Consider the following 17,640-nt stretch of genomic DNA (forward strand, 5'->3'; position numbering starts at 1 on the left):
CAGGGTGTATGGTGTTTACGTTCCAAGGTTAGCATGTTGTGTCCTTAAATATACACTTAAGAGCCTGGTAAAGATTAACTCTCAGGAGCATATGTTACATTATAGTTCGTATTATCTATTTTTCTACATTTTATCAACATTTGCCCTTATTTCCCGTTCTAGTTCCAGTACCAATGCCCGCTCTTCTTTCTGGTATTGGCAAGCGTGGAATGTGAGTGGTGAAGCTTGAATATATAATCTTATGAATATAGTCGCGGTCGCAAAAAGTGTTTTCGTTGGAATACGTTTTTATGTTCCAATGAGACTAAACTTTTTCTTTATTCTCTGCATTAACAAATGTCTAGTTTTCTTAGAAGTTTTTGAGAAAATCTTTGTTTCCAAATGCTGATACTAGAATTTTAAAATAGGTGTTACATTATATAGTGAGGTATTCAATATGGGAGGCAACTCTTGTAGGCTTAACAATGAACCTTACTACGTCAAGAGTTATCTCCCATGGTGTAGCGGTCGGCTTCCTTTCCTGACTTGGCGGATTTGACTGCAGAAGAGAAAGAAGTAGAATGGGTGTGACATGTACAAAAGAGTTAGCTGGTAGACATTCCTCTGTCTACAGTATACATAATTTTAAGAATATTCTGTCAGGAGTTGGGACTGAGCACAAGACAGGGGCGGGGAGGCTTAAGAAGTTCCGTATTGCGGATGGCCGGCGACTTTGTCAGATTGTGAGTAGGGGAAAATTTAAAAGCGTTGAGAATATCAGAAATGAGATGATTAATCGAGGAGGTCCACAGGTATGTCATGAAACCCTTAGACAAGAATTACGAAGACTTAACTGGGTGAGAAAGCGTGGAAGTCACTCCCCATTGATGAAAGATTCACAAACAGAAAAACGTTTAAAGGTCACATAAACCCTTGGGGGTACAAATACATAAATCACTAACTGGCATCGTTATAAATGAAACCCCGTCATTAAAACTACTCATTTCGACCTTTAATTGACTTAAATCGACCTTTTTGACAACAGTGCACAATTCTCACCCGCGAACGAAATTTCAACCAATCAGAGCGGCGCGACTCTGTGACGTCATATGAGGAACAGCTTTGAGGGCCGATGCAGAATTCATCTACATTTTAGGGGGTAAATTATCGTGTTTACAGGCTTGTATAAACCTGAAATCGTGACAATTGTTGTGGAAAATGAAAGCTATATGTTCTCACAATCTACTGTCATTTAATTTTGTCTCCTGCTTTGCCTAGTTTCCGAGTTACAACTTGTTTTCATAGACGATTCTGTCAAAATCGATTGGTGTCGTTAGGCCCTATTTGTATAATGACTGATCCAAATTGATCCCATTTCTGTGTTGTTTTACCTCGATATTTAATCATGTCATGTAAAAATCTGTTTGTATTCTCAAAACAGTGTCGGCCCATAAGTTTTCACATGCAATACAGCAATTAATACTCCCTCGTTGTAACCCGTGTTAGGTGGTATAAACCTACACATGTTATTTGTCATCATTCACTTGATTGTAAGTTAATGAATTTATAACAGGTATAATTAGCGGTAACACACTTAGATTACCCGACAAAGGTTCCCATTTGGCATTTCTTGTGTCTGGAGTAAATATTCAACATTACAAACATCGATCAAAGGATTAACCGATAACACGCTGATTGATTAATTACTTTCATCTTACACAGCGGAATTGTCAAAAGGTAGTGTTTATGTATGTAGATTTACTAATCTATACTGAATACACTCTGTCGTGTCGGTGTCTGCGTAAAAACAACGTCCTTCTTTCAAAGGATTAACCGGCAATACATTGATTGATTGCCCATTATTGGCTAACTAAATTACTGTTTTTAAAGAAAGGCGGACATTATGCAATTAGTTGCCAGGTGTGCTATCTTGGGTGACCAATGAGACTATACACCAATACCTGAAAAGATTTATCACTTTTTCGTATATTAAACTGTTAAAAGACACACCATTTGGAACAGTTTTGTGGATATTGATGGATACATTCCTCGAACAAGGTAATGGCCTGATATTGTTCCTATAACTTTAATCTGTTTTAATTTTAACATTCGCATTTTGTTTTTATTCATTTGTCGTAGCATTCAACAGAATCATTGTTTTCGCCGTGAAGTCTAATGAGACAGACCACATGCACTAGGGTGTGTGTGTGAATTATGATTCACATTGGCAAACTATAAAATGTCTAGATATTACAGTTCTGTTATAAATTCACTATAAGTATCAGCAGATCGTCTGCTTTTTATTTAGTTTCAAAATGCATACAAGTGTGATAATAAACTAATTAGGATTATAAGACCAAATATAAAGACGCACATTGACTAGTATCTACATACTGGTGAGTGGACATTAACCATGTGAATGTAGCAAGAAATGTATCGCGCAGTATTGACTTCGACCCCCACGTCGCTTCCGTGGAAGAAATCGTTATGTTATAAGTTGTGTCATGCAAAATCCGTTTGGTTATGATTCCAATACATATTTAACAACGAGTAGAAAGTAGTCTTGATTTTCTAACTTGATGAAAACAAACTATAATCTCATTAATTCTAACAGATTTTTATTTTTACAAATGGCGGCGCCCTTGTCGGGAACATCCGCCAGTCTGAGGATAAATGGTATTTAGGTTTGTTTTCACCGAGTTGTTAAAATCAAAACTACTTTCTACTGGTAATAAAATATGTATTTTATTGATAAGCCAATAGGATTTTGCATGACATAGCGTATATCATAACAATTTCTCTCGTGGCAGCGAGGTGGGTGTCAATATAATACTACTTACAATATTATTGTTACTTCGACCACAACCTCACTTCCGAGGAGAAATCGTTATGTTACAAGTTGTGTCATAGAAAATCTTTATGGTCATCAATCATATGCATATTTTACTACAACTAGTAAGTAGTTTTGATTCTTTAACTTCCGTGAAGCGATCTGAACACAAGTAAGATATCGTTTCAGGCTTCCACAACGCTCGCTTCGCACTCACAAACATAACCCATTTAGCACGAACTGCGGGGTCCTGTGGAAATCTGTGCTTTGGGGACACCATCGCCCGACCCTAGGGAGCAATTGACGACAAAGCAACGATTCGGCATGTCGTCGTTGATGTCGAGAAATCATCAAAATGATGAGCATGCTACACATTTTCTATACAACTAACTGAAAATCGTTCCTCATATGACGTCACTGCAGTTCTCTGGCGACAGAGTTACGTAACCTGTCTGTGGTTTCGTTGGCGGTCGAGAGGGAAGCAGGCGACTTTTTGGCCACTTTTAATCGCTCGGTATTAATTAACCACAAGTTTTTAAAGAATAAATTTGGTGTTCCGCATAAGACTAACCTCACATCTTTCATATGTAATGGTTAAAAGAGTAACAAAAAACAAAGTTTAGTGGTTCTTTAATGGAGTCAAACACCCTTGTGTTAAGTCCAGTCATCGTGACATTGATGACATAAAAACTGACCCATTGACTGACTACCAGATTGTCATGTCAGATCAAATAATAGATGCTCTGTATATGAACTAGTCTTTCATATGTAATGGTTAAAAGAGTAACAAAAAACAAAGTTTAGTGGTTCTTTAAACTACATAGGACTCACAAAAATCAAGATTTCTTATCTGATGAAAGTTCTGTCTTGCTTTTTCCCGAACTATGTGAAAATTTGGACAAAAAATACCGTGAAACCTATCTACCGTGAATTCTATCTACCAACGCCCAAATCATAGCCCGAAATTTCACATGTAGGGTGGGATATCACCACGTGGAGTGACGCCGTTGTGTATTTTCACTGGAAAATTGATGAAGGAACGATATGTTGACATCTTAAATGATCACACCCTTCCAACGGCCCGAACATTGTATGTAGATAATTGGATTATCCATTATGATAACGACCCAACAGTGGTTGTCGGACGAAAAGGTTAAACTGGCCAAGCTACACCAGTTGTAGTGTAGTATTTGTACTCATGCTCAGTGTTGGTGATGACATATCCTCTGTGAAAGTGTTGTGCATGTTTGTTCACAGTGTGGAGGCGGGACTTCTGGGACATGTGAAGGATGAGATGCTGGGTGTGGTGGACAAGCTAAATAAGTCTGTGGAAGGGGCACAGAAGGTCAGTAGCAACATTAACACGTGGGTCCTGAGAGAATGTGACGTGACGTCACAACAGGACTGTGTGAGTAGCAACATTAACGCGTAGGTCCTGAGAGAATGTGACGTGACGTCACAACAGGACTGTGTGAGTAGCAACATTAACACGTGGGTCCTGAGAGAATCTGACGTGACGTCACAACAGGACTGTGTGAGTAGCAACATTAACACGTGGGTCCTGAGAGAATGTCACGTGACGTCACATCAGGACTGTGAGTAGCAACATTAACGCGTAGGTCCTGAGAAAATGTCATGTGACGTCACATCAGGACTGTGAGTAGCAACATTAACACGTGGGTCCTGAGAGAATGTCATGTGACGTCACATCAGGACTGTGAGTAGCAAAATTAACACGTGGGTCCTGAGAGAATGTCACGTGACGTCACAACAGGACTGTGTGAGTAGCAACATTAACACGTGGGTCCTGAGAGAATGTCACGTGACGTCACAACAGGACTGTGTGAGTAGCAACATTAACACGTGGGACCAGGAGAATGTCATCACGTGACGTCACAACAGGACTGTGAGTAGCAACATTAACACGTGGGTCCTGGAGAGAATGTCACGTGACGTCACATCAGGACTGTGTGAGTAGCAACATTAACACGTGGGTCCTGAGAGAATGTGACGTGACGTCACAACAGGACTGTGTGAGTAGCAACATTAACACGTGGGACCTGAGAGAATCTGACGTGACGTCACAACAGGACTGTGTGAGTAGCAACATTAACACGTGGGTCCTGAGAGAATGTCACGTGACGTCACATCAGGACTGTGAGTAGCAACATTAACGCGTAGGTCCTGAGAGAATGTCATGTGACGTCACATCAGGACTGTGAGTAGCAACATTAACACGTGGGTCCTGAGAGAATGTCATGTGACGTCACATCAGGACTGTGTGAGTAGCAAAATTAACACGTGGCTCCTGAGAGAATGTCACGTGACGTCACAACAGGACTGTGTGAGTAGCAACATTAACACGTGGGTCCTGAGAGAATGTCACGTGACGTCACAACAGGACTGTGTGAGTAGCAACATTAACACGTGGGTCCTGAGAGAATCTGACGTGACGTCACAACAGGACTGTGTGAGTAGCAACATTAACACGTGGGTGCTGAGAGAATGTCACGTGACGTCACAACAGGACTGTGAGTAGCAACATTAACGCGTAGGTCCTGAGAGAATGTCATGTGACGTCACATCGGGACTGTGAGTAGCAACATTAACACGTGGGTCCTGAGAGAATGTCATGTGACGTCGCATCAGGACTGTGTGAGTAGCAAAATTAACACGTGGCTCCTGAGAGAATGTGACGTGACGTCACAACAGGACTGTGTGAGTAGCAACATTAACACGTAGGTCCTGAGAGAATGTCACGTGACGTCACAACAGGACTGTGTGAGTAGCAAACATTAACACGTTGGTCCTGAGAGAATGTGACGTGACGTCACAACAGGACTGTGAGTAGCAACATTAACGCGTAGGTCCTGAGAGAATGTCATGTGACGTCACATCAGGACTGTGAGTAGCAACATTAACACGTGGGTCCTGAGAGAATGTCATGTGACGTCACATCAGGACTGTGTGAGTAGCAAAATTAACACGTGGCTCCTGAGAGAATGTCACGTGACGTCACAACAGGACTGTGTGAGTAGCAACATTAACACGTGGGTCCTGAGAGAATGTCACGTGACGTCACAACAGGACTGTGTGAGTAGCAACATTAACACGTTGGTCCTGAGAGAATGTCACGTGACGTCACAACAGGACTGTGTGAGTAGCAACATTAACACTAGGGTCCTGAGAGAATGTCACGTGACGTCACAACAGGACTGTGTGAGTAGCAACATTAACACGTGGGTCCTGAGAGAATGTCACGTGACGTCACAACAGGACTGTTTGACAGGAGTCATGGCTTCAACTTTCCAGGAGTCAACTTTTTCTTTATGGTGCGAAATATTCCAGCAGGTCCTGAATATTCATTCCATAAACACTTGTACAATCAAACATGGTTCTTTAATGAAGACAACGTGGTCCATCAATGAAGACATTGCACAGAATGTCATTTAATTCCTGTTTAAAAGTTGTCCCATTCCTTGGCTTATATTCAGTTTAGATCAGTTGTAAATCCTACAGCCACTGATGTACATATCCCTACATATGGAAACATCAAAACGTCTGTCACTTTTCACCAGACAATACTCGAGGATGGGCCATTTGTTCATATTCAAAACTCAAGTTTTCCAACCGGCTAAGTTTATCAGTGTGACGGATATCACGGTATAGAAATCTTAGTATCAGATGCAGTTGAATTTGTGAAAAGGTCACATGGACTTTGGAAAATATACACATCAACGTTTCTATAAATGCAATTAAGTCACAAACGGTCTCATGTTTCCGCGTTAAGATCGCCACGAACCTTGAGAGCAATTTGAAGACAGCTGCCCAGGGTCTGATCAGTGGCCAGGATATCAAAGCCCTCGCCCAGATGGTGCTGTCTACCCTGGAGGCGGATGTCAAGTCAATGATGGGTGCGTGCATAGGCAGACACGACTCTTACTTTAGTACATGTGAATACGAACTTATAACTAGATTATGTTCCATACATGTGTCAGTGTTTGAATAGTGCGATACTAACGTATGTTGCATTCACATGTATAACCCCACTGGGATATATATCCTTTACAGAGAACATGACAAGATGTGAACATTCTCTTGTCACACTGTAGCTAAGACCATACCCGACAACTCTGTTTTCTTCATTGTTTCAGACAAAGGCACATTTGACGTTGATATTGATGCGCTGATCAAGAATATTGTCCCCAACGCTGTTGCAAAGGTTAATATCATAATGGATTCCAATGAAGCCTTAGTAGGATTCCACTCAATGACGTTATATTTATTCATATATTTACACATGAAGCAGTGTTTAATCTAAATCACTCTCATTGGGTTTTACGTTTCATGATAGTGAACATAGTTACACATGAGATGCAGCTTCCAGCTTCAATATTGACATCGCATTGGGGATATTCATGACAGTTCTGTATGTTTTCAGCTCTTCTCCAAGCACAGCCGTCGTTACCTTCTCGGCGATATTATCAACGGATTGAAGGACACTCTGGGTGACGTTCTTAGTACAACATTCCTCAGAAACATTGAGTCAGCTGCAGCGCAATCTCTGAGCTCTGAATTGGGTAACCTAAAGGCTCTTTCCAAGACAGTAAGTTCTGTACAATCTTTGTAATCAGGGCCAGACAGAACGTTGTATAGAAACATTGTATTCAGTCATTCCTCTGAAGTACTGTGTTCACTGTCTCACTCACAATCCGTTCCTTACTGGATACCATGTTGTACTGAATGGTTCAGACAGTGGGTGTCCTGGAAGCGTTATATTCAGGGGGTTTCCAGGCCATTACATCTTGTACGTAAATAAAACATTATTAATAAGTGTTAACATCCTCCAAGTTCCACTTTTCGTTAGGCCACACCCCGGCAATAAGGTAACCAGGGTCAATAACCTACCATAAAATCCTTGTTTTGCGAAAATGGAATCTGGAATGGAATTAATTAAAGAATTTCTCTGACAATTAGTCAGAAACCTGAATGTCAATGTCATATACAACATCATATCTTAATTTTACAGCATACAAATATTGTGATTGTCATGTAAATGTTAATTACTATCTTTTGACATATCTTAAAAAAGGCATGACGAGGTGCTTGGTCTAATGTAACTGCACACTGTGATACGTATGTAACACCCGGTGTCTGTCCAGTTCCTGTCCCGCGCTGGACAGGCCACTGCACAGGTCGCTGCTGAGGCCGTCAAGTTCTTCCAGCCATTCCAGGCTCAACTCGGATCTCTCTTCACCCAGATCAAGAATGTAGCTGCCAAACTTACAGGTCACTAAATGTCAAGGAATGTCGAATAAAATAACATTATGAAACATTGCCTTCTTATTTGTTTCGGGAAACATGACTACAGAGACTCAAGTACAATCGGGACGGCAACATACACAGATGAAGAGTGACGCTCCAAGACCATTTACTCCCTCCTTCCACCTAGTAGCACCAACACCCTGCATACAGAATATATCTAACAACTTCTGTTCGAAAGTGAAACAGGCAGTGCTAGTTTATGGTTGAGCCAACCAACACCAGCAGAGACAAAATATATATCAATATCCAGTTGTCTTGGTAATTATGACAGATAAAACAGAACATTATTTTTGTTGTGATCACTTTTCCTGTTGTATGGAAATATTGTCTTAGTGATGCGCCCAGACATCTGAAGCATTGTTTTCATGGGGTTGCCAGGGCATTACATCTTGTACCTAATTGAAGATATGTGATTGTTTAGATCATCCAACTGTTATATTCGGCCGCTCGCATGCGGGTATGGTAGTACACTTTCAACTTCTGAAACATCTATAGTCAAATTCGTATGACATGATTGGGCAATTCTGGCTTTTTCCTGGCAGTTAGGATTGCGGATCTGTCTTGGTTCTACCCTTCCTGTGTTTCTTAGCAGCTAGGATTGTGTGATCCAACCCTGTTCCGCCCTCCTGCCTGTGTTTCTTAGCAGCTGGGATTGTGTGATCCGACCCTGTTGCGCCCTCCCCTGCCTGTGTTACTTTTAGCAGCTAGGATTGTGTGATCCTGACCCTGTTCCGCCCTCCCCTGCCTGTGTTTCTTAGCAGCTAGGATTGTGTGATCCGACCTTGTTCCGCCCTCCCTGCCTGTGTTTTTCTTAGCAGCAGCTAGGATTGTGTGATCCGACCTTGTTCCCTCCCTGCCCTGCCAGGGATTGTGTGATCCGAAGTTGTGTGCCCCTTGCCCTGTAACTTAGCAGCTAGGATTGTGTGATCCTGACCCTGTTCCGCCCCCTCCCTGCCTGTGTTACTTAGCAGCTAGGATTGTGTGATCCGACCCTGTTCCGCCCTCCCCTGCCTGTGTTTCTTAGCAGCTAGGGATTGTGTGATCCGACGTTCCCGCCCTCCCTGCCTGTGTTTCTTAGCAGCTAGGGATTGTGTGATCCGACCCTGTTCCGCCCCTCCCTGCCTGTGTTTCTTAGCAGCTAGGATTGTGTGATCCGACCCTGTTCCGCCCTCCTGCCTGTGTGTTTCTTAGCAGCTAGGATTGTGTGATCCGACCCTGTTCCGCCCTCCTGCCTGTGTTTCTTAGCAGCTAGGATTGTGTGATCCGAGCCCTGGTTCCGCCTGCCCTGCCTGTGTTTCTTAGCAGCTAGGATTGTGTGATCCGACGTGGTTCCGCCCTCCCTGCCTGTGTTTCTTAGCAGCTAGGATTGTGTGATCCGACCTTGTTCCGCCATCGCTATTTTTCTTAGGGTTATAGTTGTGTGATCTGGCATGACACATGAAACTCCTTTGGCAGGCCCTTTGGATGTGAACAAAACCTGTGACAAAATTTCCTCAGGGGACATGTGCGTCACATCGGAAACCCAATGGGACCTATTCCAGCTTTTGAAGAGCCCTTTACGTAATTATTAATATTTCGTTTATTATTTCATGTTTTTATTTCAACTCTTTTGAACGGGACTCTAATAATAGAATATCTGCAACAGAAACACCTCTCAGCAGGAGCATCACTAATTCTGTTGGTGCTTTACTAGGCAATCAGTACAGTCTTACTATTATATGTCATTCCACAAGGTTTCTAGAGGCTATTCCTTTCAGAAAATTTAAACTCCGATCATTGTCAAATGTTTGGTGGTACACTGGTACACTATGTTTGGATTTCCTAAGACCTTTCAGACAGACCATGGCTTCAATTTTATCTCGGATGTATTTGAGCTTGCTGAGCTTCCAGTAGGCATAACCCAGGTTAAGTCTAGCTGTAGAAAGGACTTACGTTCTTGAGACTGAGAAGGATAAGAATGAATGCTCATCTGTTGCTGTTTGCTATGCGTTCAGGAGTCCTCAGGTTTCAGTCCAATCTGTTCGTGAACCATTAAAGCTAAAGCGAAAATTATATGCAAGAATTCCAAGGTAATATTGCAGTACATTATGACAAGAAGTCTTCAGAGTAAAATATTCGTCCTGGCAATAAAGTGTTAGCATTTTGCCAATCCCTGGTCAACTATTACGTGCAAGGTACCATTGGCCATTTTACCCTCCCTGGTCAACTATTACGTGCAAGGTACCATGGGCCATATGTTATTGATAACAACGTCAGTGATACGAGCCTTGTTGTGCTAACAACAGGATATCATAAGAAGATACAACTTTGTCATGTCAAAATAATCAGAAAGCAGAACTTCAAAGCGCTCACACATAACACCTGTCATGAAAACCTCCACTGGCTGCCTGTTAAATCAAGAATTGACTTTAAAATATTGTGTTTTGTCTACAAATGCCTCAATGGCATAGGCCCAGAATACTTGAAGAACTTCTTACCCCGTACACTCCAGAAAGACAGCTCCGTTCTCAGAATCTGAACCTACTCTCTGTGCCTCGGTTCAAACTGCAAACTTTTGGAAGGAAATCCTTTGTCTGCTCTGCCCCTCTACTCTGGAACTCTCTCCTATCACCATTAAATCAGCAGTTGACTTTTATTCCTTCAAACGACTTCTCAAGACTCATCTGTTTTCACTGCATTATGACTAGCAACTAGTCCCTTATTGTATATATGTATATTATCCACTCACTTTGTTAGCGCTTTGAGCATGGGCCTTGTGCATGGAAAAGGCGCATTATAAGTTCACATTTTTATTATTATTATTATTATTATTATTATTATTAAGTATCCCGGAAGAAACGACAATGTACCCGATGAGTGTGTTGCCACTGTTGCTCCTCAAGAAATGTATAAGGTTATGCTACTGATAAGAGATTTGACTTTGTAATGTTTGGCAGTATTGCTGACTATGCTACCCTAATGTACACAGTTCAAAAATATTAGTTACTAGTACCTTAGATGTTTAGCTAGGTGATTTACCACCTGAGTGGGAGCCTCTAGTGTCAGAGTTAAATCAATAAATTTCCGGAAGTACCTGGTCCTAGAGATGTAGCTGACGCTGGTCCTACAGATGATGTGCCATGATAGAGATGTAGCTGACGCTTGTCCTAGAAATGTTGTGCCATGATAGAGATGTAGCTGCGCTGGTCCTAGAGATGATGTGCCATGATAGAGATGTAGCTGACGCTGGTCCTAGAGATGTTGTGCCATGATAGAGATGTAGCTGCGCTGGTCCTAGAGATGATGTGCCATGATAGAGATGTAGCTGACGCTGGTCCTACAGATGATGTGCCATGATAGAGATGTAGCTGACGCAGGTCCTAGAGATGATGTGCCATGATGACAGACGTGTAGCTGACGCTGGTCCTAGAGATGTTGTGCCATGATAGAGATGTAGCTGACGCGGGTCCTAGAGATGATGTGCCCATGTATCTGACGCAGGTCCTAGAGATGATGTGCCATGACAGACGTGTAGCTGACGCTGGTCCTAGAGATGATGTGCCATGATAGAAGTGTAGCTGCGTTGGTCCTAGAGCTGATGTGCCATGATAGAGATGTAACTGACGCTGGTCGAGATGACATTTGGTCAGGTCACTCGTGTGAACCCGGGGTAGAATGTGTCCACATCATCCCATTGCTGGTCTTAAGAGGGGACCACATTGGTCAACCTGTCTGCCGTGGGTTGTGCCCGTGTGTCGGTGGAGGAAGGGATTCTGGTGGTTGGGGCAAAGGAACCTGGAACCGTGTTCCATTTGTCCAACACACCACTTCGACCCTGACTTCACCTAGACGGGTGGTAGAATTGGCCGGTTCTATCAATCGGCTGGTCATGCCATTTCTGTTCACGGTAAATATTGTTGCACTCTCTTGATACTAGTGTGAAAATTATTGTGCAATTTAGACCTTTTTGAATGAATGATTTAATTAAATAATTCAAATACATTGCCTTGAGTCCTAAGCCAGAAGGCGGTGGCTCATTGACCAATCTAGTGATGCTGACCGTTGAATACTGTATGTTTCTTAATTGTTGTTATGGGCAGGACCAGCCTGACAATAAATTTAGTAAACAAATACAGCTATTCAAGTTAATTTTGCTTGAGTATAACATCCCTGTATCCCTGGTGTTTGCATTCTGGAGACCCGATGCAGCAGGGATACTTAACCATTTTGTCTTACATTATAAATCCCCAATCACCTGGTTCATCTAGAAATGACAAGAAGAGGCGCATAGAAAATGTTGATGGATCTTCCAGAACTTTTTTATTCCAATGCTGATTCCTGGGCTCGTTTCCTGGAAGTTGAGGTTGTTTATTTTCTTCCTATCAAATTAAACCCTGTTGCTCTTTCCAAGGCAGTATATGGGATTTGTGGGGAAGTAAAAAGGCCACCCGTCTCCGTAGCGGTTCACTTCGGGTGAATGTACACGAAGACAGCAATGTCTGTTATCCATCAAAACATTTGCCAATGTCCGTGCACAGAAGTTTAAATTCCTGTCGTGGCATTATCCGTGACATAGCTCGCTGTCTGTCCGACATGTCGGCAGACGATATTGCTGCAGAGCTTCACGATCAGGGTGTTACTGCTGTGAAACGTTTCACCGTTAAAAGGTAGGGTACCATTGTAAAAACAAATACTATTTGTTAACGTTTGACCGTACATCCATACCAGCATCAATCAGGGCAGGGTATTTTAACATCGGGGTGAACGTGTATATCCCCAGTCCACTGCGACGTTATAAATGACATGGGTCAAACTCTTGCTGTGGCTCTGCGGTATGCCATCGTTGTGGTGAGAGCCACAAGAACACGGACTGCGACAAAGAATGTATATGTGCTCATTGTCTCGGTCCCACAAATGCTGCCCTGTGTGGCAAAAGGAATCAAACATATTGAAACTAAAGTGTGAAAAGAATATATCTTACTTTGAAGCCAAAAGGCTATTTGCCAATGAAACATCAACTCCACTAAATATTTACTCAGCTGCAGTCATCCGCTCCGTGACAACATCCTCCGTTACATGCCAGACTGACTCGACATGGGTCAAGTCAGACAAACCCATTACTTCAGCTTCAGTCGTACCATAGGAATCCCGTGTCGCACAGTCTACATCTCGATCTCAGACTGACCATCAGCCGGAGACACCATCACAGACGTCCAACCAACAGCCTGACACTGTTCAGCTAGCGTCCCTTCGCCCTCCTGCCCCTTCAGAGGTTCCACTAGAGAAGCCCCGACGTGGTTTAAAGAACCCCACCTCCAGATATGGAGGTCTCTGCGTCCTCACAGGACAGGCGGAGGAATAGTTCCTCCACACATTCACGAGAGAGATCACCAATTGAGACTACACGACTCAGTTGTCTATTTTAATGCAATGGAATTGCAGAGGACTGAAAAATAACTTTTAATACAAGATCTTAAACCGTCAGCATTATGTCTTCAAGAGACTGAAAAATACTGATAACTTTAGTTTGAGACAGTACAGTGAATATCACTCATTTTCTCCCCCAGGAGATAAAGTGACATGAGGTGCTTCCATTTTGGTACGGCAGGGTATAATACATAGCCCTGTCCATATTAATACAAATATTCAAACTGTACCACCCTGCACATTGCATTGACACTATGCAGCTTATATATCCCTCCCTCTTCTGATATTCAACAGTCGAATCTTAAGACTCAGTGTGATCAGCTTCCGAAGCAATGCCTCATCATGGGCGAACTGAACGGTCACAACCCGCTTTGTGGAAGTGGTCATACTAATACTAAAGGCAAGATTTTTGATGAATTCTTTTCCCATAATACTTTATGTATTTTCAGCCACTTATTTACATCCAGCTACGAGAACATACTTCCCTTTATCTGTCACTCGCCGACTCCATCTTGTATAATGAATGTGAATGGATGGTCCATGATGACCTATGTGGGAGTGACCACTTCCCCACCATTCTCAAAACAATCAATCCTGTTGATGATCCACCTTTATCAAGGAGCAGCTTCGCCAGGGCTGATTGGTCATAATATAAGATACTATGTACTGCACACTTAAAACATTATGTTTTAGCAGAAAGCGAAGATCCTATACAGTTGTTTTCAGATATACTCAATGACATTGCTGACCAAACTAGACCCTACATCCTCTGCAATTCCACATATTCATAAACCATGATTTTCTGTAAACAGGCCAGAGAGAGTAGGAAGAAAGCTGAAAAATATTTTCGCCGACATCCCACAGTCCATAACTTAAAGGAACTATGTTTCCAAATCAAATTCCCGTGCACCGATTTCAAAGGTGTGGAACATGGTTCAAAGAATAAAAGGCAAAGTTTCTAAATCTACTGTTCACCATTTTAAAGACAGTGACAATTTTCTAACTGATAAAGCTGACAGTGCGAATCAACTTAGTGAAACCCACGCCAAGCATTCGCCGTCGTCAAATTATGTCCCTGAGTTTAACAAGTATCAGAAACAACAGGAGAAGAAAAGAATACATTATAAATCGGGTAATGGCGATTATAACGAATTATTTTCGTTACATGAGCTCCATACTGCCCTTGAGCAAGTTCATGGTACAGCAACAGGAGCTGATAACATTCACTATCAGCTCTTGAAGCATTTCCCTGATTCATGTCTCGAAATCCTTTCTGAAATGTGTGTGTGTGTGTGTGTGTGTGTGTGCGTGCGTGCGTGCGCGCGCGCGCGTGCACGTGCGTGCATGCATGTATATGTGGTGTGTATGTGTGTATGTGTGTATGTATATTTTATTAAAAGTGTCAGGTACATCCCGTTTGCATCCATCCACCAGAAAGCAGCTACCACTGGGTGCATGTCATGGAGTATAGACATCCCTTTCCCTGATGTTTTCTCGGAGTAGACCTATGTAAAGTAAACCATATTTGAAAAGATGTATTTGCACTTCCAACAAGGAAGTTTGCCAATCGCTGGAGGGTAAGAGGTGTGAAAGGGCCATGGTCATCAATAGAAGATGGGACCATCCTGAGTTTTGTAGTAATATGCTGTTGTTAATGTATTGACATTACAAAAGAACTGAAGCGAAACATCCTGCCTCAACTAGACATGGAAAGTGATGTGAATTTGGGTGAGTCATTTTCTTTAAGCTTGTGGTCGTCAAGACGGAGACGGTAATGTAACAATACAACAGACCCACAAACCTGCCACGTGGAACCAATGTCTAATGAGCTGCTATTGAGTGAGTGAGTGAATTCAGTTTTACGCCGCTTTTGCAATATTCCTTGACATAACCTTGATTCAATGTTTATACGCATACCGAAGAGCGCATGTTAATTGATTTCTTCAACCCTAAGAACGGTGGATGCCTTTAGATAGTGTTATTTGAAAATATACATGTACCTGATGGTTCTAGACTGATTGTAATACATTATTCCAGCAGTTGATTTTCCGTTTCCGGATTTCTAATGTATGGGTGGTATAATGGCAGAGATTGATTTTTGAATCCCATTTTGTTTTTTGTGCCTTGATTTTGAAACATGCCATGTAATACTTCATGTTCATGTCAACTGACTTATACTATTAAAAAAATACATGTGATCTAGTAAAGCCGAAAACGAAATCAATTTACCATTGCTCTAATTGAAATCCTACTTAATACTAAATATGTACATTCAGCTATTTACTTTAGTACTCAGAAACTGTGTGTACATATTATTTGTGCAACAATGACTTCTCTTCAATCCTTCAGTTTTTAGACAACTTATTGCGTACACTACAACGATTACAACTCCAATGTTGTCATCCATGTTTGGTGGTATAGTACTTATGCCTGTACACCTATACTGACATGTCAAATCGACAATCATGCTATATTGAGGTTAATCTTCTTGTTCAATTACAACTACAACACAGGCTCAACGTATGAGTGAGTGATTGGGTTTTAGTCCACCTTCAGCAGCATTTGTGTTTCATCATGTAGTGTACGTCGGGTTACTTCTGGAGAAAACCAAATTTACCATTGGTAAAACAATAGATAGATTTGTTGACAAACCAGGGATTATAATGACTTACAAACTGTTTTCGAACCAAGACACACAGGTAGTTTGTTGTCAATTTTAAATCATGAAGATAAAGCCTGAATAAGATTAACTCACGTCTTAGTATATGCAGTGAAAAAGCCCAGCAGTCCTAATGGGTACACAAAGAGTGAGTGAGTTTAGTTTTAAGCCGCAGTCGGCAGTATTCCAGCTATATGACGGCGGTATGTAAATAATCGAGCCTGGACCAGACAATCCAGTGATCAACAGCATGAGCATCGACCTGCGCAGTTGGGAACCGATGATGACACGTGCCAACCAAATCAGCGAGCCTGACCACCCGATCCTGTTAGTCGCCTCTTACGACAAGCATGGGTTACTGTAGACCAATTCTAACCCGGGTCTTCACGGGTAGATACACAAAGAATAATTGTGTCGATGAACGTTTGGATTAAATATATCTTACTCAGACTGAAATAGGCTGAGAAGAATTTACTCAACTTAGGAACACGGTATAATGTTAAAGTTACCGGCGAAGATAATGACCACGTGACCGTAGCTGGCCAATGAGGAAACACCATTTCTGATTTTTTAGTAAAGGATTGAATTAAAACAACGCAGTCCCATACAATTCCCAAGTTTGACATGTGTCATGTGTGTTCTTGTGTTCTGCTGGTGAACAATTGATTTGCCTTGGCATGTGTTCATAGCGGATGCCGCCGATTGGTCACCATTTCATCAGAACCGTGTAGTCATTGGTTATGGCCCGGGAAAGCGAAATCTGGACAAAACCTCCTGGATTTAGGTGTCGGTTTCGCAGGAACTGTCAAGCTACAGTGAACACTGAATTTAGCGTTCCCGGGACTCTCAATACACAAGAAAAACAAAGAAATGTGAGTCGTCGTCTGATACCGTAGTCATGGTAGACATTTAATACATGTTTGAGTATGACCGTGTGCAATTATCACATTATAGCTGACGCCAGTGTAGGTTACTGACGGTCTGGGATTGTATCTGTGTCATAAACTGACGTACAAAGAAAGTTCACATCTGGTGTTTTGCGAATATTTTCCCCTGCAGGCCACAATCAAGCATAGTGTAGGTTACTGACAATCAAGCATAGTGCCACAATCAAGCATAGTGTACGTGTTGTCATAAACGCTAGCCTGTCCACTTGGTTGGATTCCCCACACGGCACGATGTGTGAAACCCATTTCTGGTGTCCCCTGCCGTGATATTGCTAAAATATTGCTAAAAGTGCCATAATACCATATTCACTCACTCTGATATGACTGTCATAATGGACAAGCAAGTGTTTCAAGCTCTGGTTATGACCAAGGTATAGTTTAAGAATCAGGGGTCAACCTTCACTGGTATCTTTTGTGTATCCTAAATACCTGTTAATGTAGCCAATGGAATACTCACAAAAAACCATCTTGAGAGCAAACACAACAATATATAA

At 42.0% G+C, this 17,640-nt stretch overlaps 1 protein-coding gene across 1 annotated transcript; it reads left to right on the forward strand.

Moving 5' to 3' along the window:
* Nucleotides 1–39: 39 nt before the first annotated feature.
* On the forward strand, nt 40–8,136 carry LOC124259436. Its single transcript, XM_046693577.1, has 6 exons — nt 40–211; nt 4,067–4,154; nt 6,600–6,723; nt 6,964–7,031; nt 7,251–7,415; nt 7,972–8,136. Exons 1-6 carry the CDS (start codon nt 174–176, stop codon nt 8,104–8,106), a joined length of 618 nt encoding a protein of 205 aa, XP_046549533.1. The 5' UTR covers nt 40–173; the 3' UTR covers nt 8,107–8,136.
* Nucleotides 8,137–17,640: the final 9,504 nt, after the last annotated feature.

The sequence above is a fragment of the Haliotis rubra genome, unplaced genomic scaffold (assembly GCF_003918875.1).
Source record: "Haliotis rubra isolate DU_JTF1 unplaced genomic scaffold, ASM391887v1 Scf72, whole genome shotgun sequence".
Classification (NCBI taxonomy): Eukaryota; Metazoa; Mollusca; class Gastropoda; order Lepetellida; family Haliotidae; genus Haliotis; species Haliotis rubra.